The sequence below is a fragment of the Panthera onca genome, chromosome B2, assembly GCF_046562875.1.
Source record: "Panthera onca isolate mPanOnc1 chromosome B2, mPanOnc1 haplotype 2, whole genome shotgun sequence".
Taxonomy (NCBI): Eukaryota; Metazoa; Chordata; class Mammalia; order Carnivora; family Felidae; genus Panthera; species Panthera onca.
In genome coordinates, this window is record NC_138343.1 from 3,772,929 (window position 1) to 3,798,692 (window position 25,764).

The 25,764-nt window shown below is 45.0% G+C and overlaps 2 protein-coding genes across 4 annotated transcripts in view; both read left to right on the forward strand.

Moving 5' to 3' along the window:
* Window positions 1–24,575, forward strand: part of LOC144616336 (histone H2B type 1-C/E/F/G/I) — a 119,877-nt gene extending 95,302 nt beyond the window's left edge. Inside the window, exons 2-3 of one of the 2 annotated variants that reach the window (XR_014137687.1) lie at window positions 12,664–12,812; window positions 22,921–24,575. The gene's annotated coding sequence lies outside the window, so the exon portion shown is untranslated. The remainder of the gene's footprint in view (window positions 1–12,663; window positions 12,813–22,920) is intronic. The other variant, XM_078446549.2, reaches the window with a different exon arrangement.
* Window positions 237–24,575, forward strand: LOC144616337 (histone H2B type 1-C/E/F/G/I). 2 transcript variants are annotated; one of them, XR_014137688.1, is made up of 3 exons: window positions 237–674; window positions 12,664–12,812; window positions 22,921–24,575. XR_014137688.1 is itself a non-coding variant. In XM_078446551.2 (2 exons), the coding sequence occupies exon 1, from the start codon at window positions 285–287 to the stop codon at window positions 663–665; it is 381 nt and encodes a 126-aa protein (XP_078302677.1). In that variant the 5' UTR covers window positions 237–284; the 3' UTR covers window positions 666–674; window positions 22,921–24,575. The 2 variants fall into 2 exon arrangements, 1 of the variants encoding a protein (XP_078302677.1); XM_078446551.2 differs by lacking the exon at window positions 12,664–12,812.
* Window positions 24,576–25,764: the final 1,189 nt, after the last annotated feature.

Here is a 25,764-nt window from a genome sequence, read left to right on the forward strand (position 1 = left end):
CAGCAAGCCGGGAAGTAGGTAAAACACCGCTGCTTTTATAGCCATTTCCTGGGGATCAAACCCGGTTGCCTGATTGGCTAGTAACGAGTCTCAGTCAAGTAGCCAATAGAAAAGCTTTATTTCCATACCTCATTTGCATAGTTCTGCCCATGGATGACAGCCTCACGGCTGGTCTTCCAATGAACTAAGACGCGGTCTGCATCCTTCATTAGCATAAAAGCCCTATAAGTAGCAGACATTCGCTTCCTGCTTTCACTCCACTTCTGGCTTTCTGAGGTTTTAAGATGCCTGAGCCAGCGAAGTCCGCTCCCGCCCCGAAGAAGGGCTCCAAGAAGGCGGTGACCAAGGCGCAGAAGAAAGACGGCAAGAAGCGCAAGCGCAGCCGCAAGGAGAGCTACTCGGTGTACGTGTACAAGGTGCTGAAGCAGGTGCACCCCGACACCGGCATCTCGTCCAAGGCCATGGGCATCATGAACTCGTTCGTGAACGACATCTTCGAGCGCATCGCGGGCGAGGCGTCGCGCCTGGCGCATTACAACAAGCGCTCGACCATCACGTCCCGGGAGATCCAGACGGCCGTGCGCCTGCTGCTGCCCGGGGAGCTGGCCAAGCACGCCGTGTCCGAGGGCACCAAGGCCGTCACCAAGTACACCAGCTCCAAGTAGACTTGACAAGTAAGCGCCCTCTTACCCAACCCCAAAGGCTCTTTTCAGGGCCACCCACATGTCCACTAAGAGAGCTGTAATCAAACACTTGAGTTTGCATGGGGGAGTTAGCAAGATATTTACCTTAAGGTATTCTACTTTAGAAAAAGCCATTGCACATGTAGGAATACGTAGGTTTTTTGTTTGTTTTTAAAGGTACTAAGAGACGGAAATGAAGGTGATAATACGCACTGCCGAATTTTATGTGCCAAATGTTACATTCCATTACTCTATACTCCGGGGAGTTTTCAGTGAAAACGCATGCTGTTTCGGGTCCGTGCTGTCTGCCTTATGCGACTCCCAACCTTCATAGGTGGCTGGTGGCTTGTAGTTAGGATCCACATACTGCTGTAGAAGACGCCTGGTCAAAACTGCTGGGTAACTTGCCTCCAAGGAGTCTGAACTGAAGGCAAGCAAGTACTAGGGGCGGAGAAAGGAGGTGGGTAGACGGGAAGGACGCCATTGAACTTGGCATACTCAGTCTCCCAATAGGGAACCTTCCGGTACCAGATACCGCAGGCAGTCTGTGTGTTGGGAAATTCCACTTTAAGCACTTCACTCGTGGACTTTGCTCCAGGCAAAAGTTTTAAGGTGTAAAAAGCGCTTTCTACGTTTGTTTTACTCAAGTCACATGTTTCAGTACCGAGTGGTCAGGCTTGCTTTTTCCATTAAAAACATGGGAGGGTACAGGGAATAAACTTTGTTACAAAGGACACAAAGACCTGTAACAATTTCGGATACAATGCAGGACAGTGGCAGACGCTGGTCACACTAGCTCCTCAGCCAAACGCGAAGGTTTCCTGAGTCCTTCAGCAACTGAAATTGGATTTTTTAAATTCTCCTATGTGCCTATTGAGCCTGCTTAAGGACTGATGGTCCAGTCCAGACTGACCACCTGTCAACGAATCAGGTTACCCCCAAAACGTGCAAGTTCACTATTACCAGGTTGACTACAAGGGGTTGTTTGTTGTTTGTTTGTGTTCTTGTTTTTCTCCATCGCTTCTCCCCTTTTTCTCTTATATAAATTCTGGTCTGCCTTTGTTGGATGAAATAATTCTATAGTTTGTTCTCCCTTCTATACAAGTGAAGGGCGGACTACTCATGAACTACCTGACCATTTATTTCTGAAGGTTCCACCAAGATGTTGTTTACCTAAGTCCTACCATAGGAATCAATAGAAATGTGTGACCTGGAAAGGAACCTTGTCCAGCCCTGGGCTGTTGGGAGTTTTATGCTTATCTTCCTTTGGTTCTTGCAGGCTGCAACGTATTCTTGCCCAAAGTTGTTTCTTATTTTGGCTTTTCCTGATTGCCCTTTGCAGATCGGGTACACCCTGCTGGCTTTATGTCAGATCGTGAAGAGATTAGTTGGTGGCAAAGGACAGGGAATCTGAAGTCTAGATCATTTGTTAATTTTTCTGGGGTTGATTGTGTTTATGTACTATTTGTTCTTATAATTCTCTGGCATTTGAGAACACATGAACAGGAAGTTGGTCTTTTATTTCTGGCCTTTAATGTGATCCCCTGGGTTTGGTGTTTTATGTTTGCATGCTGTGGATTCCTGAAACTAAAGATAAGAGTCTCTTTCCTCCTTTCCAAACGTTCTTTTCTTGTGTTTTCTCCTTACATATCCAAATAGTTGTCAGTATCTACAAAAACAGCATTCCTGCTTCCAAGATAATGCAAACACACACTGGCAATCCGTAGTAACTTTTGACTTTAAGAAAGCGGTTAGGCCTTACAGGAGACTAATGACAAGAAAGAAAACAAGTTAACCAAATCTCCAGCATGCAAAGGCCTGTCTCTTGTGAGGCAGAAGCCTCTGAAGTTTATGATTCAGCAACACAAAATTATTGTCGCTTCAGGCTTTTCAAGGTTAGAGAGAAGAGAGAAGAAACATGGTATCATAAATCACACTACTGAGTCGACCAAAAGTAAAGGGTTCAGATACCTTTTTTTGGGAATATTTTCTGTTTTGTGAATACAAATGATTTCGAGCAAGTTGTCTACTCTACCTCAGCAGGGGATCGGTAAATTACAATGGAAACTTATTTACATTTTCAAGGGCTTATATGAAGAATGAAAAACACAATTGAACTTAAGAGAAACTAGGAGCTAGAGAGTATAACGCTAAAGGAAATAAGTCCATCAGAGAAAGACAAATGCCCTGTGATTTCACACGTATATGGAATTTGAGAAACAAAAGGAGCAAAGGGAAAAAAGAGAGAGAGAGGCAAACCAAGAAATGGATTCTTAACTCTAGAGAGCATACCGAGGGTTGTCAGAGGGGAGGTTGGGGGGTGGGGGGGTGTGTGCTAAATGGATGGTGGGGATTAAGGAGGGCATTTGTGAACAGCGCCTGGTGATGCATGAAAATGTTGAATCCCTATTGTCCTCCTGAAACGAATATTACACTGTATGTTAACTAACTGCGACTTAAATAAAAGCTTAAAAAAGAGAAACTCAAATCAAAATAAACGTTCTCCCAATGTTTTAAGTGTGCTACCCCTTTAAACTATAATTCAGAGAAAACAGAAAAGTTTAACTGTTAATTTAGTGGTTTTATTTATTTATTAAAAAAATTTTTTTTAATGCTTATTTATTTTTGAGAGAGACAGAGACAGAATGCGAGTGGGTTGGGGCAGAGAGAGAGGGAGGCACAGAATCCAAAGCAGGCTCTAGGCTCTGAGCTGTCAGCACAGAGCCTGACGTGGGGCTTGAACTCACGAACTGGGGCTTCATGACCTGAGCCAAAGTTGGATGCTTAACCCACTGAGCCACCCAGGTGCCCCAAATTAGTGGTTTTAGTTAAGAGGTTATAGGATGAGAAGCAAAACAGAACTCTTACCATTTTTGAACAACTTAACATTTTTAGTTCATGATATGTAATTTTATAGGACAATAGCACATATTTTTAATCGAGTAACTTTTTGGATACATTCATTGGCTTCACACTTTTGCTTTAGAAATGGTTTTATGTCTTTTTCTTTGTTATCGTCATGATGTAAAAACAACATTAGCATGATATTCTAGTTCACACAAGTCTAGGGTTTATTTTCTTTTTTTTTTCATTTTATTTTATTTTTAATAGGAAATGTATTGTCAGATTGGTTTCCATACAACACCCAGTGCTCATCCCAACAGGTGCCCTCCTCAATGCCCATCACCCACCCTCCCTTCCCTCCCACCCCCCCATCAACCCTCAGTTATTCTCAGTTTTTAAGAGTCTCTTATGGTTTGCCTCCCTCCCTCTCTTTTTTTTTTTTTTTTTCCCTTCCCCTCCCCCATGGTCTTCTGTTAAGTTTCTCAGGATCCACATAAGAGTGAAAACATATGATATTTTCTCCGTATGACTTATTTCACTTAGCATATCACTCTCCAGTTCCATCCACGTTGCTACAAAAGGCCATATTTCATTCTTTCTCATTGCCACGTAGTATTCCATTCTGTATATAAACCACAACTTCTTTATCCATTCATCAGTTGATGGACATTTAGGCTCTTTCCATAATTTGGCTATTGTTGAAAGTGCTGCTATAAACATTGGGGTACAAGTGCCCCTGTGCATCAGCACTCCTGTATCCCTTGGGCAAATTCCTAGCAGGGCTGTTGCTGGGTCATAGGTAGAGTTTATTTTCTAAAAGAAAAAAAAAAGAAAGAAAGAAAGAAAGAAAGCAACCCTAATTAATTTGAACTTATTAAATTTCTTCCAGTAGGTTTACTGGTTAGAAGAGTTAAGATCACTTTATTTAAAATTACACACCTGTAAATTACACACTGAACTAAATTAAATCATAATAGATAATATTTTTAAAACAGTTAATGTTCATAATGTTGCATACAAATCACAAAAGCTCAGTGTGTCAGCTTAAATGCTGAATTTACAACCTATACATAACTGTAAGAATTTTAAGGCATGTTAAATTGAGTATTTAAATGCCTAATCTTTGGATACCTGGACAATTAGAGGGTACAAAATATGCATCCCTGAAAACAATTTGGTCTATGCAAGGCCCTTATTTTTACACAGTTGAAAATGACCCTAGATTAACAAGTTAGAGAATGTGGAGATGCCTTAGGAGAATGGAAGTAGATGTATTCTCTTATTTTTGCCAGGAGAGAACACAATCACCTGGTTCTTTTTTTTTTTTTTTTTTTTAAGGTTTATTTATTTTTGAGAGAAAGAGAAAGCAATCAGGGGAGGGGCAGAGAGAGAGAGGGAGGCACAGAATCCAAAGCAGACTCCTGGCTCTGAACTGTCAGCACAGAGCCTGATGTGGAGCTTGAATCCACGAACCCTAAGATCATGACCAGAGCTGAAGTCAGATGCTTAACTGACTGAGTCACACCTGCTTCTTTTAAGGGCTGTTATTAACACACAGAGTTCTGATCCTATTAAGTATTACAGCTGTAGAAAGACACAAATATGCACACAAGATCATGGCTGTATTTAGTGTGTTTATTTATTACGGTAACAAATGGAAGTTGTTACAGTTTGTTAACGTAGTAAATTCAGCTTAATATGTGTTTTATGCATGCTGATTAGTTAAATATACTTCAGAAGTGAAGTTAAAGGCTTTGAATTGATCATTATAGATTTTATCATTATATTTATCTATGGTATGGGTATATCTAAAAACACATGCACAGGAAGGTTTACTAGGATTCGTTAAAAACATAAGCAAAAAACACTACAAGAAAGAGAAAAATTCAGGATTCAAATGGAACTTTCAATATATTGTGTCTCTGCCAAGTGTGAGATAATTTTCAACAAAAGTGCTTCGTGTCAAAGAACCTGCTCCCATCACTTTATGCTGTGTTTTACAGGGCACTCTAAAATATGACTGCAACCATTTCCCCATTTTTATATACTTATGATTTATGGTTACGTCTTAATGTAATAACCAGTTTGCTCTGACAAGTTTATTTTTCACCTTCCCAGATTCAAGCTCTGACTACAGATCAAAACACCACAAAGATTTCTTTTACACTGGGCCTTGCTTGGCAGCCATTGGGTAACCAACGATTTATTCCCTCCACTTAATGAGAGGAGGGACGATAAAAAAATTAGGTGTGTTTGGTATTTTTCAAATATTGACTGCCAAATCACTGCTTGGTCTGCTTTTTATATAATTCCTAAATTTTCTTGTCTTAACATTTTTTTTAATGTTTATTTATTTTTGAGAGAGAGACAGAGAGAGAGAGAGACAGAGTACGGGTGGGGGAGGGGCAGAGGGAGAGGGAGACAGAATCCAAAGCAGGCTCCAGGCTCTGAGCTGTCAGCACAGAACGCGATGTAGGGCTTGAACTCACAGCCATGAGATCATGACTCGAGCTGAGGTCAGGGGCTTAACCGACTGAGCCACCTAGGAACCTTGAATTCCTAAATTTTCCAGTCTAAACCCAGCTTCCCAACCTCCTGATGAGAGTAAATCATAGAACTTTGTAACAACTGTTCTCACACTAAGCGCGTTTTATGCCGGTTTGTCTGATGTCCCACCCTGATTACAATTTTGACACATTATTTGGTAGTTAATTGTTTCTGAAGAGTAATCCGGGTAGATTTTTACTGTTATGTTTTAACTTAACTGTTCCCTATAATCAATAATTCAGTGGGGGGAGGATAATTACTCATGAGAGGAAAGGGAAGAACGAGTAATTACAATTAAAGGTAATGCTAAAGAAAATACCCCAACTGCAGTGTGAAAAACAGCCCTTAACATTTTCATCACCATCAATAACAACAATTTTCTAGTTTGATTTCTGAAAATAAAATCAAATATAACCGGCCCCTCAATAAAAATTGACTATCGCAGGGGCACTTGGGTGGCTCAGCCAGTTAAGTGTCTGACTTCGGCTCAGGTCATGATCTCACGGTTCATGGGTTCGAGCCCCGCATCGGACTCTGTGCTGACAGTTCGGAGCCCGGAGCCTGCTTCCGATTCTGTGTCTCCCTCTCTCTCTGCCCTCCCCTGCTTGGACTCTGTGTCTCTCTAGAATAAATTAACACTAAAAAAAAAAAATTGAAAATTGGCTATCACAAATCTCTCACACTGCTTGTATAGCCCAACCATCTCCAGACTTTATAGTCATATAACAAAAAAATAACTCCCATGACAAGCACAAACCAGTTCAAATTTTACAAATATGTTGATTAGGCCAAAGACGCGACAAGTGATTGAATCTCACCTTATTTATAATTAATATAAACTGCAAAACTATAAAGGTGGGGCAAGGCTGCAACTGCCACCTTAAGAACCACATTAACTAATCAATTTCATGTTATTGTTAAAATTTATGGATTTTTTCCCCCCATGGTAATGCCTTTACTATTTGTGAATGATGAAAAGATCATAGGTAAAATACCTTCAAAAATCTGTATAAAAGTATTCATATTGGACATCTGTCCATATCATCCCCCATCTACTGAGAAGATTATATGAGAGAATTTAAAGTAAAATTTGCCTCAAGCAACTTAAACTTACGGTGCCAAAATTTTACTCTTTCCCCTAATAATAACGATGATGTGTCCATCCCTGAAGATTCTCATAAATTCTCATCATTTGAGATTGTACCAAAAGATCCGTGTGGCGTGGTTTCTCTTCTCTTTTGACATGTTTTGCTTTGGGGTGTTCTGATGTTGTTGTATATTATGAATAACTAGTGTTATTCATACACTATCATAATTGAGCAAATGGAAGTTACCTTTGAAAAGATGTCACCACACTCACTTCTACAAAATGTACAGTTACAGACTACTTTCAAAGAGACTTCAAGAAGTGTCTTGCTACGACATCTGTCACCCCACTGCTGACCAGGGTCGATTTGGCTGGTCTGGCTGGCTAGGCTGGTGTCCCCCTTCCTCCCTCACCACTCCATGTGAGTCCCTTCTGGGGCTGTGCTAGGTCGGAGAGGATGACCTTCCCCAATACAGGAGGACCATTCTGTGGTCAAAGGTACAGGAGTAGCTGTGCTCTCCCGCCAGAATCTCCCAACAAGCTCTCAAGGTCCATTTGTAGGAGGAAGTAGGGGACCCAAGCTTCCAAGATTCCAGACACGTCCATATGAGGCCCTGCACGTGGCAGTCTGCCTTTCTAAAAAATAAAATAAAATAAAATAAAATAAAATAAAATAGTAATGTAAAATCAAATCAAATAGAAATGTCAGCTTTATAGCAATGGTAGAAAGGGCCATCTGCAGGACTTTTAACTAAAAACATTGTTTTTATGCTCCAGGACAGAGGGATATTTGATTCTCAGTGCAGACATATGTAGAATCTCACCACTTTGGTATAAATTCCTATTGGAAACACAGTCCGAGACTCATTAAAAACTCTCCAGAATTCTGGAAATAGGAAGCTTGCTCTTATGATTCTACAGATCAAGATGAGATCTAGAGTTGACTGTTTCTTCCTTTTTCTTCCTCTCTGTTTTGCCTTTTTCTCCAGTATCAGTCTTTCCAACAATTGGACTTTGGATTTGGTCTTCCTCAGAATAGAATAGAATAGAATAGAATAGAATAGAATAGAATAGAATAGGATTCCTCAGAGCCTAGACCTCCATACGTTGGCTAAAATTTCCTAAACAAGAATGAATGCTTCGTAGTGTACTTCTGACTGTGGCTCAAATTACAATTGAAATAGTCAAGAAAAATGATACGTGTTTAGCTAAAATCCATCAGAATGATCTTTGAGAACTATTCTAAGTAAGACAAGCCAGTTAAACACTTGGAGACTACCTTGACTTCGAATACTTATATGTGTGTGATTGCTCTCATACTTTTTTTTGACCAAAGTCAACAGTGGGGGAGTTGAGAAATTCCTGTGCCAGAAATGGTGGAGACATGGCCCACCCAAGATGGAGGTGCTGACTGAGGGTTGGAAGAATATACTGTGCAGAGACAGCCTGTCCCGTGCTCCACAGACGATCTTGAGAGTTTCTGAAGAATCGCTAATTATTTTCTTTGAAAGTCCTCCTTGGTCTGTGTAAGAACAGATTGTCCAGACTAAAAATAATGCACAAACGTAACATCCTGTTCTTACTCTGCAGGCTTTTTCTCCCCCCAATCTCTGTTATAGAATCATCTTTTTTGACTTTGTTGGATGAAATCAACCTATTGCTTTGTACGCAGGAAAACAGCCGGCTAGTCATTACCCAAATGTCTTTGAGTTTCTGTTTGACAAACCTACCACTCTGAGCCGCTGGGTGGTAATAATTACTTACTCATGAAGCTGGGGTGAGGATTAAATGAAACAGCAAATATAAAGCACTCGTCCCAGGGATGGTATCACGGCAGTAAAACAGCTCCATGGTGAAAAAAGCATAGCGTCTGGAGACAGAACCTCCAGGTTTGACCCCCCCAGCTCCCTACTTATTAGGTGTGAGACTGAGGCAAATCCTCATCTCATCTGTGTGCCTCAGTGTCCTCATTTGTGTCTTTTTTGTTAATTATTATTTTTTTTAATTTTAAGTAGGCTCCATGCCCAACACGGGGCTTGAACTCATGACCCTGAGATCAAGAGTCACATGATCTACTAACTGAGCCAGCCAGGCACCCCTGGCCTCGCTGGTGTCTTGAGGATGATGGTAATAGCGTCTACCTTCTAGATGTTTGTGGAGATTAAAGATCTTTAATGCATAGAAAACACTTCTGAAGAGTGCCCGGCACATGGTAGGTGCTCAGTGTCTCCTGATATTTGACAAACTTCATTTATAGCCTTTTTTATACCCCTAAAGGGACCTAAGGCAGATTATGATGATCTTGGTAAAAGCTGGTTTTTCATAAATCGGGAATTTCACAAATGATCTGATATAAGAAGAATGCCAACCGATTTCACCATGTTTTACCCTGGTCCAATAGGTTGAAAGAAAATGCAGTCCCCCCCCCCCCACCACACCCCATATTTAATGACCTCTCTAGGCCTCTTCCTAAGGGCATAAAGAATGATCCCCGCATTTCTCTTGAGTCTTCCAGATTTGGAAGGGTGTGTAGATTGAGCACTTTGCTAAGTAGTCCCAGATGTCCTAAATTAAAAGGCATTAAACGTTAGTTTTTCCAAACTTTCACCCCGGGCCATCCTGGATGACCAAGCGGAAAAAGAAATGGGGCCGAATATACATCTGCCGGTGACCTTTCCTGCAAGATATTCTAGGCTCGGATGAAAATGTCCAGACTCTGTCAATCAGCTTGACATCTTCAAGCACTGTGGGTTCATTATAATTTAAGGAGAAGAGAGTAAATCTGGAAAATGAGCTACTTTTTGAGTGAGGAAGAGGAAGGCTTTGGTTGGCTCAGTTGAAGACTTAGGTAGCTTTATCATCCGGTAAGCAATTTGCATTGTAGTTGATAGAAAGGCCTGTTTCTTTCTGCTATGGTTTTTCGTGGTGTTAGATGTCCCAGCTGTTGGATCTGACAGGACAAAGGAACGGCAGTGACGGGGGCTGGTCTCATCGAGGAGCAGACAGACGTACCTAGAGGAGGCAATACTGGCGAGAAACCTTGACCTCATCCCTTAGGCCTAAACTTGTCTTCTGACCCTCTCAAGTGCTCCAAGTAAAAGACTGGCTTTCAAAAGCCACGAGGATAAACCTTTGTTCTCATTCTTTTCTCCCTCCTCTCTTCACTTTCTCCTTTATTTTCTTTTCCTTTATTTTTCTTTTCCCTTTTCTCCTCGGTTATTTCTCATTGACCCAAACTCCCCTGTGGGACAGCATATAAAACCACAAAAATACTGAAGACGGAAATGTGCCCCTTTTACTGCTGGACTTGCTTAAATAGCTGTGGTGAGAGATATTGGGTGCTAGGTTTGAAAACACACACACATTTGGGCTTTAAGTCACTGAAATAAATATAGTTTTTACAGCTGAGAAAAGTCAATGAAATCCTGTGTTTAAGAATCGTACTGAGATGGTGTAGGTTCTCAGACCGCAAAGGGAAGGGAAGCTGCTAGGCGGGAGGGTGGGTCAGTGATACCTGGCGGGCGTCAGGGTGAGGGCTTTGGGGAAGGTCTGGGAGAGTGCTCAGGGGTCTTGATTGTAAGGGTTAGAGCTGGAACTTGGCCCAGTCAGTTCTATACATAAATAAGACTGAATGGATTGCAAATTTTTCCTATATTCTTTTATATATGTGTGTGTGTGTGTGTGTGTGTGTGTGTGTATTTAGGGCATACATATGCTTTTATATTTTTATATATTTAGAGCTTATATATGCATACACACACACACACACACACAGACACATACATATGTTTCGAACATTTTTAGGTGTACAACAAAATTGAGAGGGGGGCACAGATTTCCATGTACCCCCAGTCCCCACACGTGTGTAGCCTCCCACCTTAGCAATGTCATTCACCAAAATGGCACTCTTTTGGATGACCCTACACTGGCATATCACAATCGCGCGGGGACCATAGTTGGCCATTGCGGTTCCCTCTTTGCCGTGTACATTCTATGGGTTCGGACAAATGTGTCATGACATCCATCCATCATTATAATATCACACAGAGGCTTTTCACTGCCCTAAAATGACCAGAGATTTTAATCAGCAGGAACTGGGGGGAAGGGCGGCGGGGCCTCTGTCTGGTGGGGCGTGTGAACTGGGGCATCGTGGGTGGTCCCCATGTACCTGAAGGGGATACTTACCTTGCCTTTAGGATTCTCCAGCGCACTTTGACACGCCCTTCCCCTCCACCCTGTGCCTGGGCCCTCCTTCTCCACTCCCTTTTGTGTTCCAACACCCTGCTTTCCTGGCTCTCTGCCACCCACATACACTGGACCTCCATTAAAAAAAAATTTTTTTTCCTTCCTTCTTGCCTAGAAACCCCTACTCATCACCATCCCACAGGCATCTTCCGCCCCATCGCCTCCCAGTTGTCCGATGTGAGCATTGCACAGTTTGTATTTAGTTGTGACCCCTTGTCTGCTAGTCTTGTCCAACAGCCTCTGGGCTCTGATTTGGTCACCACAGTATCCCTAGGGGCTGTCGCCGGGCCTGGTGCACAGCCACACACATAAATGACGGAATGAATCAGTTCATTCACTAATTTTTGTGGAATGCCTCCTGTGTCCCAAATTCCCGTGTGCATATAGCAGTGAACAAAATCACAAAATCCCTTCCCTCGAAGAGCTAGGACTCTAGGAAGGTAAGATTGAAAAACAGAATAAATAGCTAAAATGTCTGATCTTTCAGAAGGCAAGCCAAACCAAAACAAAACAACAAAGGCAGGCTTAAGGCATGAGGACGATGAGGTGGGGGCTGCCGTGATGAACGAGGAATGAAGTTCTGAGCAGGGGTCCCCAGGGTGCTCGGGGCTTGAGTGGGAGACCAGATCCAGGATCAAGGTGCTACTACGAATAACAATGTTGAGTCCGCTTCAGTAGACAAGCCTCAGGTCAAAATAAGGTGGGTGACCCTGTTCTATGAAACAGATCTCCCAAACCTAGGGGCTAACCACAATAGATATGTGTCACTCTGTTACACAATGTTGTATAGTGTCCCGTCACAATGGGGGGATGGGGCTCGACTCCATGGTCCTTCAGGGACAGTTTCCTTCTGCCTGGTGCCTCAGATGTCCCCGGGTCTTAGAGATCTCTGCTGGAGCCCGGACATCCGGCCTGCAGACAGAAGAAGGAGGCTTTCACGGGCCAGGCCCCGAAGCGGCACACGTTATTCCGTCCACATGATTTTGATCGGAACTCAGTCCCAGCACCCCTAACCTGCCTGGGAAGCGGGAAAATGGGGACCGGCTGCGTGGGTCGGCGCAAAAAAAGCCGATGGATTCGGAGCAAGCAAGTGCTCGGGAGTCACGAGGTCCAGCTTTCTTCCCAATCCCTCTCCCTCTTACCCTCCGGGCCCTCTTAAAGGTCAAAATGGTTTTTCGTCAGGCAGTGACAACATCCAGTGCAGAAAGAATGAGGAGGGAGCCATGGGGTGACTGAGTTCTTTCCTTTCTCCCCCAGCCCTGAAGGACCACCCTCTCACCATCAGTGACCGTCTCCTTGGAAGGGGACAAAGTCACTGCCGTCCCGGGGCTCACATCGTGGCTGGAGAAAACAGACAATAAACAATAGTTATTATACACAATTATGTAGAGTGTGAGAAAGGAAAGGTGGGTCACATGTGGAAGTGCCTGTCATTTTAATATGTTCACTAATGAAAATGCTTCATGTAACCATAGCTGCTAACACTGGGGTTGCACTTAGCCAAGCACCGTTCTGAAGGTTTGCTCTATTAACCCAGTTAATTCCCAAACAATAAAACGGTCGCCGGAAAGCACACGGGGAAGAAGAACCAGTGATGAAGAAAAGAAGAGAAATCAAAGTCCACCATTGTCCCTCTGGCGTGTTTCGAGGACCTGGCCCTCCTTCTCTGGTTCCACAGTCCGTGTGTTCGTTCGGGTGTGAGCGGGCGAGATTACGTGTGAGCTCACAGAGGGAGAGCCGGGGGATGCCTCCAGCGCGGGCCTTAAATTTGGGGCCTCTTCAAGGGGTTTAAAGCCACACGTGGCTTGTCGTTGTTCAGACCATGACATTTGAAGGGGCAGTGAATCCGTGAAATGCACTCTCGGAATATCAGAGGTCACATCTTGAGTCAGCAGAGGTGGGCAGTGGTGTTAGGGGCAGACTGTCCCTCACCAGCTAGAGAGAACTGCCTTCCGTCACCCGCCCCGCAGACCACCAGGCTCTGCTTCAGGCAAATCTCTCCTAAAACTTACCTGAATGTGATGTGATGGCCCTTTTGTAAGTCCATACAAAACGTGCGGCAAAGTCTCTGTGTCTGTAAAGTGAAATGATGGCCCGGGCGTTAGACGTGTCCAGCACGGGTTATAGTTATGAGTCCTCAGACCCGCCAGGTGTGCGAACACTTGTCACGGAACCCGGATGTCCCCGCCAAAGGGTCGTGTCAGTCCGCATGCATTGAAGGGGGGGGGGGTTCCCTAACAAGGAAACCCTGCCAACGTCTTCCTGCATGGGGTTCCATCGCCTCCGGGGATAAAATCAGGTTTGCCTCTGCTTGTTTGTCAAGACGAGGGGGAAAAAATGCATTTTGTAACATCTCAAGAAACAGACTAGGCATTTATTCGGGCGCATTTCCATTAGATATGTTTCATTTGACTTATTTCAAAGGCGGTGGGGGTGACTTCATCTGTTAGCAGCGCGATGAACACCCGAGAGAAGGGTGGCTTCCGGGATGGTTTCAACCGCTCCCCGTGGGAATACCGAGCTGGAACTCTAACCCATGGCCGTGCCAAGGGCCTTCCTCATCCCTCACGGGCAGTCCAACTCACCCCCAAACACCCCACCTTAGACAACCCTCACCACGTGGCCTTTGTCACTGTGGTACTGTTGCATCCACACGACTCCTGAAACAGAATGCTACAGGCACCAGTGACAGTCACAACAAAGTTTATTACAATGAGAGGCAAGGCCGACCGATCGGGACCAACACTCTTGATAAGAGTGTGGCCCCGAACAGCCGGGGTACAGAGTTTTTATAACCGATCACATCGTTTTATCATCACCTGGGAACAGAACAAAGAAACAATTTCCAGATGAGTTAGAAACAGTTGCCTAATGAGGTGTTTACTTTAGACTTTCTGCCTCTAAGTTGCAACCAGTGGATCTCCTTGACCCTGCCTCTGATGCTCTTTTCTTTGAACTTTTGCTTCCTTAATTGGTGAAGCCTAATTTACAAGAGTATGAGGCGTAATTTATAAGAGTAAAGCAAGGCTGTTATCTCTTAACCTTCAATGTCAACACAAAGCTGTTATTTTTCAAGCTAAGCATTAGCCCTACACTACAATTTAACCCTTACATTTCCCCCTTTTCTTGTCAGTGAATCAATCCCTTGATTCATCATTAGGAACTAAGGGGATATAATTGGACCTGATCATCATAATTTTTATTTCACTAACTCGCTTCTTGCCATATTGTACTAACCAATTGATAATGCACGGGCCAATAGTTAACCCGAGAAGTAACAATAGCAGTGGCCCAGCTACGGCTGTAAGCAATGATGTGAGCCAGGGGCACCAAGAGAATAAACTCTGATACCAATTATTGCTGGCTTCCCTGGCACGTTCCCTGGCCCTAAGATTATCCCTGACCAAACTGAGAGTGTCTCGGATTACTCCGGAATTGTTCGCATAAAAACAGCATGTTTCTCCGAGGGCCACGCAGAGGCCCCCCTCCTTCATGAAGAGTAAATCAAGCCCTCTTCTGTTTTGTAATACAACCTCAGCTAAAGAGTCTACTTGGTGTTCTAGCCGAGAAATTGAAGTTTCCAAGTAGCCTAGGTCTCGGTCCACTTGCTTGCTTACAGTTTTGAAATTTTGGTCCCCCACAATGAGTCCAGCAGTTCCAATAGCTGTGGATCCTGCAATTCCCAGTCCCACTAGGAGTGGAATGAGGACTGGTGCTGCCCTTTTTACCCTGGAATGTCCTTCAAATAGACGTAAGTGTTCTCTCCCTGCTTCTCCGCTATATAGGTATATTTGTGGGAGAATATGAACTAGGATACAAATCTCTTGGGTGCCGACCCCAAAGTATGCGGCTGCAATGCAGGGGGTAATTCCTGATGAGCAAGCAAACCAGGCTCCAGTAAGGGCTCGGTATGCTATATTTTGGGCGCTATCAGTATCTGAACTACTTGGAATATACACTTCTGCACAAGAGTTTTTGTAAGGGGAGTTCTGCCAATTATATTCTTGGGACACTATACACCAACCCTGCCCTTGGAGGTCTCCTAGGGTTAAAATTGGTCGTGAACCCCAAGGGCACAATGTCGTGCTTGGATTTAGCAATTTCACAACATGCTTTTCTATGTCTTGTCCAATGCTAGCATTTGTAGCCACTCCCACATAATATGGAGGTTTAGGGTTTAAGCACAGCCAACAATCTTGTACAATCTCGGTGTGAGATGAATTTAGCCAAGCATACATAGAATCTACTACATCTAGCCAATGCGTCTCAGGGGAGAACGGGTTCTGGATATGACCTGTAGTTGGTAATTCCAACTTTGTGGGGGCACCCGATTGCGGGGTAGGTTGGGAAGGGACAGTCGGAAAGAGTGGGGGGTGTAAAATCATATCCTTGTTTGGCCCTACCGGATTGGGTGGAGTTTTTCTTTTAACCCGTTGTATAGTAAAGGAAATGCCCTTGTCAACTCCTGGAGCATACATCCTGAGACCCCAAGTGTGTCCAGTGTCCCAGGAAGAGGAAAAGGTACTGGAACTAGAAACCTTTTTTAAACATATTTTTGTTGGGTTACATTTTCCTTGAGTCTTACATTTGGGATCTGGAGTTCTAAGGAGGGTGATTAAGGGATCATGGCCCTGTCCTGTCAGCCAGGGGGCCAGCGTTTCACAACCCCATTTTGCACAATGGTATTGGCCTTTTCCTTCACATTCGACCTTTCTATTTGCAGGGCAACTGTATAACCCTGGTATGTTAGCCAATTTTTGTTCTTGATCCCTGTGTCCACATCCATAGGTAACCATATAGGGGTTTTCGGGGACCGGAGGAGCGAAGCCCGTTGGCTGTTTATAATTAGTAACTAGAGTCCCCCATGAGTCCCCCACCAAGTCGCATAAATCAAACAAAAAACAAGGCACAGTGGAAGAGGTATTAGATGCTATCACCTTTCCCGTGACAGTGTCCCTGAGTTCCCATTGGTATGGCCAAAAAGATAGGGGATGCAATTCTATACAGTCCCCCACACTTATCACCATACAAACCCAGAAAATTATTATTCCCGCATCAGTCTTAGCTTTAAAGGATCTTCTGGATGCCTTTGAACCTTCCATTGCTCTTTGTTATCTGGTTCTGCATCAGTCTGGGTTGTTCCCGCCTTCATGCAGTTTTTCTTAACCTGAGAGTGATGAATCCAGGTTCGGACACCATCTACCTTCACGGCCGTGGGTGTAGTCAGAATCACGGTGTGTGGTCCTTTCCAGCGCGGCTCCAGGGTTTTAGGCTCGTGCCTTTTGACCCAGACTAAGTCTCCTGGTTGAAAGGGGTGGGGAAGAACAGGAGGATGAGTGAAGGCTTCTCTCAAGGCCCTGGTTATTTCCTTCTGTACATGTTGCAGGGCCATGAGCGAAGCCAGCAAATGGTCCTGTTCCAACTGTTCCATTACATCGTCTCCTAGCCTCGGCAGGATAGGTGGAGGTCTGCCGAATAAAATTTCATAAGGGGAAAATCCCTTGACAAATGGAGTACAACGCTCTCGCAAAAGGGCAAAAGGCAGGACATCAACCCAATTTTCGCTTGTCTCAAGGGACAATTTGGTTAAGGTCTCTTTTAGGGTCCTATTCATCCTTTCTACTTGACCCGAGCTCTGGGGTCTATATGCACAGTGTAATTTCCAATCTATTCCCAATGCCTGGGCCAGACCCTGGGACACCTGCGCCGTGAAGGCCGGGCCATTGTCCGATCCTATGCTCAGAGGCAGCCCGAATCTAGGGATTATTTCATTTAATAATTTCTTAACTGTCGCCTGAGCCGTTTCTGATTTAGTGGGGAATGCCTCGACCCACCCGGAGAAGGTGTCTACAAAAACAAGCAAATATTTATATCCGTATTTCCCTGGTTTAATCTCAGTAAAATCTACTTCCCAAAAGCGGCCTGGCTCAATTCCTCTATCTCTTTTAGCTTCTGAAACCTTCCTATTTGCACCCTGATTTACTTGGGCACAGCTTACACATCTTTCAACCACCTCTTCAATCTCTCTTCCCAGCCCTTGCGCCCTGAACTTTCTCCGCACTAATTCCGCCATCTTCGTTTTTCCCAGATGAGTCCCTTGGTGGAGCTGACCCACCATGCGCCGCCCGAGTGCCGCGGGTAAGAGGATCTTACCTTCAGGATCCTGAAACCACTTTTGTCCCGGCATCTTACTTCCCCCTTTTCTGGAAATCCACTCCAAATCTTTAGGAGTGTAACTGGGCTCCCGTGGAAGCAGGGGCTCTGTCAAGATCGGTAGCTCCAAGGCACTTTCACTTTTAGTTAGGGCAGCTTCTCGGGCTGCTGCATCAGCCAGGCGATTTCCGACTGCCTCTAGGGAGTTGCCTTTTTGATGTCCCGGGCAGTGAATGATTGCCAGCCTCGCAGGTTCCCAGATGGCTGCTAGAAGATCTAAAATTTCAGCTTTATTTTTGATGGCCTTGCCTTCTGCTGTGAGGAGACCACGCTCTTGATAAATGGATCCGTGTACATGCGCGGTTGCAAAAGCATAGCGGCTGTCCGTATAAATGTTAACTGACTTGTTTCTTCCAAGTTTTAGGGCTTTTGTTAGTGCGATGAGCTCTGCGCGTTGGGCTGAAGTTCCTGGGGGAAGGGTCTGTTGCCATAAAACTTCACGGTCTGTCGTCACCGCAGCACCGGCATACCTTTGCCCTTGAAACACAAAACTACTGCCGTCTGAAAACATGCTGATATCAGGGTCATGTAAAGGAATGTCCGTAAGATCAGAGCGGAGGGACGAGATCGTTGCCAAGGTTTCTGGGCAAGAGTGTAGAGGGGGATTCTGTCCTTCAGGCAGCAAAGTGGCTGGGTTTAAGGTTGTGGGAGCACAAAAACGTATTCGGGGCTGGTCAAGTAGCAATGCTTGATATTGGGTAATCCGAGCATTTGACAGCCATCGCTCTGGGGGAGCCCGCAGTAAAGTTTCCACTTCATGGGGCCCCGTGACACACAATGCTTGCCCTAAGGTTAGTTTGTCTGCATCTTTAACTAGAAGCGCAGTGGCAGCAATTTGTCGAATGCATGGGGGCCACCCGGAAGCAACTGGATCCAGCCGTTTTGATAAATAAGCCACTGGTCGGCGCCAAGGTCCTAGGCGCTGTGTCAGAACTCCCTTGGCTACCCCCCCTTTTTCGGCTACAAACAAATGGAATGGCTTGGTGGGATCTGGCAGGGCCAAGGCTGGTGGGGTCATGAGAGCATCTCGTAAGGCTTGGAAGGCTTTGGTTTGAGTCTCTCCCCACATGAAGGATTCTGGAGACCCTTTGAGGGTGGCATACAAAGGGGCTGCCAGTTCGGCAAAGCCAGGTACCCATAGTCTGCAGTAGCCTGCCGCCCCAAGGAACTCGCGGACTTGTTTGCGAGTTTTAGGCTGAGGAATATCGAGTATGGCCCGAATTCTTTGTTCACCAAGGTAGCGCTTACCTTTTTTAAGGTTGTAACCTAGATAGGTCACTGCAGTACGACAGACCTGTGCTTTTCTGGCTGACACTCGGTACCCCAGTTTTTGTAGAAGACTCAAGAGTCCTTTGGTGGCATTCAGGCATTCTAAATGAGAAGGGGCCGCCAACAAGATATCATCAACATATTGCAATAGAGTTACCTGTGGGTTGGAGATCCGAAATGGCTCTAAATCTTGGTGCAGGGCTTCATTAAAAAGAGTAGGAGAATTTTTAAATCCCTGGGGGAGTCGCGTCCAGGTGAGCTGTCCGGCTTTTCCCTCTTCAGGATCAGTCCATTCAAATGCAAATAGTGGCTGGCTTTGTGGGGCCAGCGGGATGGCAAAGAAGGCATCTTTTAAGTCCAGAACTGTATAATACACCTGAGAAGGGGGAAGCAGACTAAGGAGAGTATAAGGGTTGGGTACAGTGGGATGAATGTCCATTACCCTGGCGTTTACTGCTCTTAGGTCTTGAACTGGCCAGAAATCGGATGAATTAGGCATCCGGACAGGAAGAAGCGGAGTATTCCGTGGCGACTTGCATGGGATCAAAATGCCAGAGTCGCGCAAACGCTTGATGTGAATAGCGATTCCCCGCCTAGCCTCCCGGGACATGGGATATTGTTTTAGTCTTACCGGAAGTGCGGATGCCTTAAGTTCCACTATTATGGGAGCTTGATGAATTGCCAGCCCAGGTGGATTAGTTTCAGCCCATACCTGGGGAAAATCCGCCTGGAGGCTTTTAAGGAGGGGATCGACTGCATGAACATTTTCATTAGGCACTGGAGTGAGCAGGCCCTCTTCCCCAAGTGGCACAGTCACCATTACCGTTGTTGGGCCATCCTGGCCGACTTTAATATGCATACCCCCTTCAGTGAATTTCAAAGAAGCCGTTAGTTTATGCAGTAGGTCCCTACCTAGTAATCCAGGGTAGGGGCATTCAGGCATGATTAGGAAAGAATGTGTAACAGTTTTACGGCCTAAATCTACTTGTCGTTCAGTGGTCCATTTACAAGTCTGGGACCCAGTTGCTCCTTGCACCAGGGTTGCCCCTTGCCTGGTGGGGCCAGGATCTTGTTTTAAAACTGAAAAGGTTGCCCCAGTGTCCACCAAGAAGGTCTTAGGTTGGCCCCCTATATTAACAGTAACCAACGGCTCAGAAGGGGCCACCGAGCCGCGGCCCCGTCAGTCGAAATCGACTCCCATCACAGATACCTGGGGTGGCCCAGTTTTGCGTTGGGCTAAGTTGGGGCAATCCTTTTTCCAGTGTCCCTCTTGTTTGCAATATGCACACTGATTTTTTTCCAGTGACACTTTAACCCTTTGTTTATCTTTTTTCTTTTGTTCAGACCAGAATTCTTTGGGCGCTCTGGGTCCTCTTCCCTCACGGGCATCCAGGACGGCTGCCACCACCCTGCTTAATTTTTTTGTCTGTCTTTCTTCCTGAGAATCCCTATTGTTGAAAACCTTTTGGGCTATTTCAACTAACTCAGATAAATTTTTTCCTTCAAACCCATCTAATTTTTGTAACTTTTTCCGAATGTCTGGGGCTGCCTGTGAGACAAAAGCCAGATTTAATGCCCTTCTATTTTCAGGTGCCTCAGGGTCAATAGGGGTAAAGGTGCGGTACGCCTCCATGAGCCTTTCTAAGAAGGCCGAGGGGCTTTCCCCAGCTCCCTGAATTACTTCTGTTACCTTAGACATGTTTGTGGGCCAGCGGGCGGCCGCTCGGAGACCTCCCAGTAGAGTCTGGCGAAATAGGGTTAATGATTGCCTACCGTGAGGGGTGTTTGGGTCCCAATTCTCAGGATGCGAGGAAGGAAAAACTTCCTCCAGCACAGCAGGATCCACGGTGGGTTGCCCATTTGGCCCCATCACTAATTTCTGGGCCTCACGACGGATCTTATCTCGCTCCTCAGTGGTGAAGAGAACCTGCAAGAGCTGCTGGCAGTCATCCCAGGTTGGCTGATGGGTCACAAATATAGTTTCAAGAAGAGAAATTAATGTTTGGGGTTTCTCTGAGAACGAGGGGTTTTGAAGCTTCCAATTATAAAGGTCGCTAGTGGAGAAGGGTACATAAGTCATAAAGGGTCGGACTTCACCCTGCAGGGGTGGCCCTGGACGAAGGGGTAGGGCAGTGGGAGGGGGATGAAAGGGAGTCCCTGACCGGGTATGAGATGGGCTCAGGGAAGTGTCCTGACTCGGGCTTGCCTCCTGATCTGAAGCATCCTGACTTGTATTTTTTGAGCGAGAACTATAGGGCGGCGGGCGGTAAGTTTCTTCTTCTTCCTCTGGTGCAGGTGATAGAGGGGGCAGCCGCTTAGTCCCGTCAAGATTCTTATTTTGAGCTTCAGATGGGCTGCCTTTGAGTGGTAAAGCCTGTACTTTAGGGAGGCAAGGGGAAAGGGGAAGGAGAAGTTTTAACCAATCTGGAGGGTTTTCGATGAGGGTCCTCCATGCCCCAATATATGGGATTTGGTCTTCGTGCCTAGAAAAGACAATATCATGAACCTTATATATCAATGTAAGGTCAAAGGTCCCCTGTGGAGGCCATTCCACCTGAAAGCTGGTCCATTCCACCTCGCAGAGAGTTCGAAGGACTGACTTCTTAACGTGGAGGCCGAAAACTGAGGCAGCTCTCCTATAGTCCTGGAAATGGGTTAGTATGAGACTCAGAGGGGTGGGGGTACTCTGATTTTGACCCATGACAAAGATAGGCAGAACTGACAAGGACGCACAGACAGTCAACAGGAAGAAGACAATTAAGACACGAAGAAAACACAAATTTGAGATCTCTAGGCCAGTAGGCCGTGGCAGCCACCTGAAAATAGGATCCTTCTTGACAAAAACCAAACCAAATGGGGTCCACCAGCGTCCCGGTAGGATCCCTGACTCTGGGTCTATAGCCGCGTCCAGCAGACCCTCCTGAGTCATCCAAATGGCGCGCCCCAAGAATTCCTTACCTCTCCCAATCCCGAGCTTCTTCCCAGGGGTCGGCGGAGCAATCCGCAGAAAGGGCCCTGTTTCAGACCTTTAACTTTCTGGCGGAACAATCCGAGGAAAGGGCCCCGTTTCAGACCTTTAACTTTCCCGCGGAACAATCCAAGAAAGGGCCCTGTTTCAGACCTTTAACTTTCCCGGCCAATGCACCAAATGTTGCATCCACACGACTCCTGAAACAGAATGCTACAGGCACCAGTGACAGTCACAACAAAGTTTATTACAATGAGAGGCAAGGCCGACCGATCGGGACCAACACTCTTGATAAGAGTGCGGCCCCGAACAGCCGGGGTACAGAGTTTTTATAACCGATCACATCGTTTTATCATCACCTGGGAACAGAACAAAGAAACAATTTCCAGATGAGTTAGAAACAGTTGCCTAATGAGGTGTTTACTTTAGACTTTCTGCCTCTAAGTTGCAACCAGTGGATCTCCTTGACCCTGCCTCTGATGCTCTTTTCTTTGAACTTTTGCTTCCTTAATTGGTGAAGCCTAATTTACAAGAGTATGAGGCGTAATTTATAAGAGTAAAGCAAGGCTGTTATCTCTTAACCTTCAATGTCAACACAAAGCTGTTATTTTTCAAGCTAAGCATTAGCCCTACACTACAATTTAACCCTTACAGTACCTTTGTGAAAAACCCTGACACGACAAATTCTTACTCGTCCTTCAAGACTTAGCTCAAATGTAACTTAGGAGACACTGACTGGACCATATTCATCCTTTATTTAAGAGTCTACAGAGACTCCAGAGGGTGTGAATCACCACCCAACAGCCGTGTCACCTGGGAAGCTCAACCTTCGCCTTCTCATCTATCCAGCGAACAGAACGATAGCAGGTGCCTCATAAGGTTGTTCCAAGATTAAATGCATTGGCATCAATAAAGCGCTTAGAACACACACTGCCTGGCACAGAACGAGCTCCCAGTGAAATTAGCCATTGCCATTACCGCTGTTGTCTCAGAGTCAAGTACAGTGTCAGGTATCTGATGAATTATAGAAATGAATTGATCAATCAATCTCTCTCTTTTCATAGGAGCCGACGGGCTTCAGACATCTTTTCCCACCACTGCTCACTGCTAACCACCGCGGCATCTCTCGCGTAAAACAGCGGGTGACGCTACGAGAAGATAAATGGAAATATTTTTAATGATCATGGAAGGCTCAGTAAGAACCTGGCTAAAATATTTTTTTTCTGAGTATAAAAATATTAAATGTTTATTGTAGAAATGTGTAAAAAGAAAAATATATAAAGAAGAAATTAAAATACTCCTGGTATCTCTTTTTTTTTTTTTTTTCAAAAAAAATTGTTTAATGTTTATTTTTGAGAGACCGAGAGAGAGCATGAGTGGAGGAGGGTCAGAGAGAGAGGGAGACCCAGAATCTGAAGCAGGTTCCAGGCTCCAAGCTGTCAGCACAGAGCCTGATGTGGGGCTCGAACTCATGAACCGCGTGATCATGACCTGAGCCGAAGTCAGACACTTAACTGACTGAGCCACCCAGGTGCCCTGGTACTTCCTTTTAATATGTATGTGACAAATATGTATAGATGAATATGAATACATAAGGTACACCCATAACATATATCATATATAAAGCAAATTTAGGTACCATGCCATAGATACACATATATAATTTTCTAGGTAATATGCTTAGAAGCACAGTTTTTAAAAATGTTTGTCTATTTTTGAGAGAGGGAGAGGGAGGATCCAATGGAGGGACAGAGAGAGAAGGAGACACAGGATCCAAAGCAGGCTCCATGCTGACAGCGGAGAACCTGATGTGGGGCTTAAATTTACGAACTGTTGGGGCGCCTGGGTGGCTCGGTCGAGTGTCCAACTTTGGCTCAGGTCATGATCTCACGTCTTGTGAGGTCCAGCCCCATGTCAGGCTCTGCGCTGACAGCTCAGAGCCTGGAGCCTGCTTGGGATTCTGTGTCCCTCTCTCACTCTGCCCCTCCCTCACTCATGCTCTGTCTCTCTCAAGAATAAATAAAAAACATTAAAAAAAAAATTATGAACTGTTACCTGAGCTAAAGTCAGATGCTTAACCGACTGAGCCACCCAGGCAGCCCTAGAAACACAATTTTTTATGAATGTATCATTACTTGGGTAATTAGTCCTCTGTTATTGGCTACCTAGATTGAGTTCTATTTTTATGCACTATAGATCATACAGATCACACATCTTTGTTTAAATATGTGATTATCTCCTTAAGATAGACTTCTAGAACTAGAAATACTAAATCACCAGGTCACAGCATTTTTTAAGGCTCTTAATACAAAACATTGCCAAAGTGCCGTCTAGAAGGACCATGCCAATTTATAATCCCAAGATACTGTTTACACTGAGAATTTTTTAAAGCATTGTTAACCTGACAGGCCAATAATAATAATAATAATAATAATAGAAATGCCAGCTCCTTCATTATTAGCGAGTGTACTTTCCCCCCACATTTTCATTAGCTGTGATCCCGTAAGAAACGAAGGGCGGCCTAATGATGCCCGTGACCACGATTGTCCCCTGGGGGGCCACCATATGGAGAACAAGCAGTCTGTTCGGTTAAGACCAAAAACTAGTATTTGTCAGTCAGGTGCCTCCTCTGTCCAGGACTGTGCTGGAATAATGAACTGCATTTGGCTGTGTGTATCTGAAATTACTTTTGCCTACATTGTCTCTTAAAAGCCTCTAACTGCTCCATGAGAAAAGCGTGTACTGTGGATTGAATTATGTCCCCCCAGAATTCATATGTCGAAGCCCTACCTCCCAGTGTGACTGTGTCTGGAGGCGGGGCTTCAGCAAGTATTTAAGGTGAAAGAGGTTGTAAAATGAGGTCCTAGTCCAAAAAGATTGGTGGCCTTATCCGAAAAGGAGGAGGAAAATCTAGCTCTCCCAGCGTGCATGCGCCACAGAAAGGCCGTTTGAGGACAGAGCAAGAAGACAGCCAACGACAGGCTGGGAAAGAGCTGTCACCAGAATTCGGCCACGCTGACAGTCTGATCTCAGATTCCTAGTCTCCAGAGCCATGAGGAAATAAATTGCTATTGTTGAAACTTCCCAATCTATGGCATTTTGTTCTGGTAGCCCGAGCAGACTAAGACATTGCTGTGACACACAGACCAGGAAAGTGAGTAAGCCCAGGAGAAATACAGTTATATTTGGCCAAGATCATTAAGAATCAGAAAGAGGCAAGGTGGGAGAACCCACTTGTCCTCATTCCAAGGCCAGGGCTCCCCCATGCCACAGGCAGACAGTAGCCTCAGAGGGTCCAGAGTCACGTGTCCCCAGAGCCAGCACTAGACTAAGACTTGTCACCGGAAGAGGAATGCGTAAGCTCGAATAAATATGCTCTGACCACTCGCTTAGGAAAAACATCACGCTTCATGCAAAACTACAGTGCAAACTGTGTGCAAAACCACTTTTACCTCTGCGGTGGAGAGAGATATAAAGCCTAAAGCTATCCTTGCAGCATTGGGGTTTATATGTGCGGCAAGGCAGGCTTTCGCAGGGGTCCTAGAGTAGTGCCTCAGACGGGTAAATAAACTGGAAAGATATCTATTGTAAAATGTTTATTATTATTTTGTTTAATAAATAAGCCCAGGTACACAGGCTTCTCTAGCACCCTGTGCTGTCAGCTGTTCAGTTTCCATCCCCTTGTAGTTTTCAACCTCACAGACATCTTTAGCGCCTCTGGAGGGCGAATCTATGCTCCAGCCCGGAAGAAGGGGTGAGATCAAGGGGAACTAGGCAAGGGCCATCTGAGGTCTACTGGATTACTATCGGGAAGTTAAAAGAAAAGGCTTCCTGCTTTTTTGTCTGATGCTTCTGTATTCTGTATTAAAGTGCAACGGAAAATTCACAAGTTCCAATGCTTGTGTCTC

Coding starts and splice junctions, on each gene's coding strand:
- LOC144616337 (XM_078446551.2), top strand. CDS start 285: ATGCCTGAGCCAGCGAAGTCCGCTCCCGCCCCGAAGAAGGGCTCCAAG.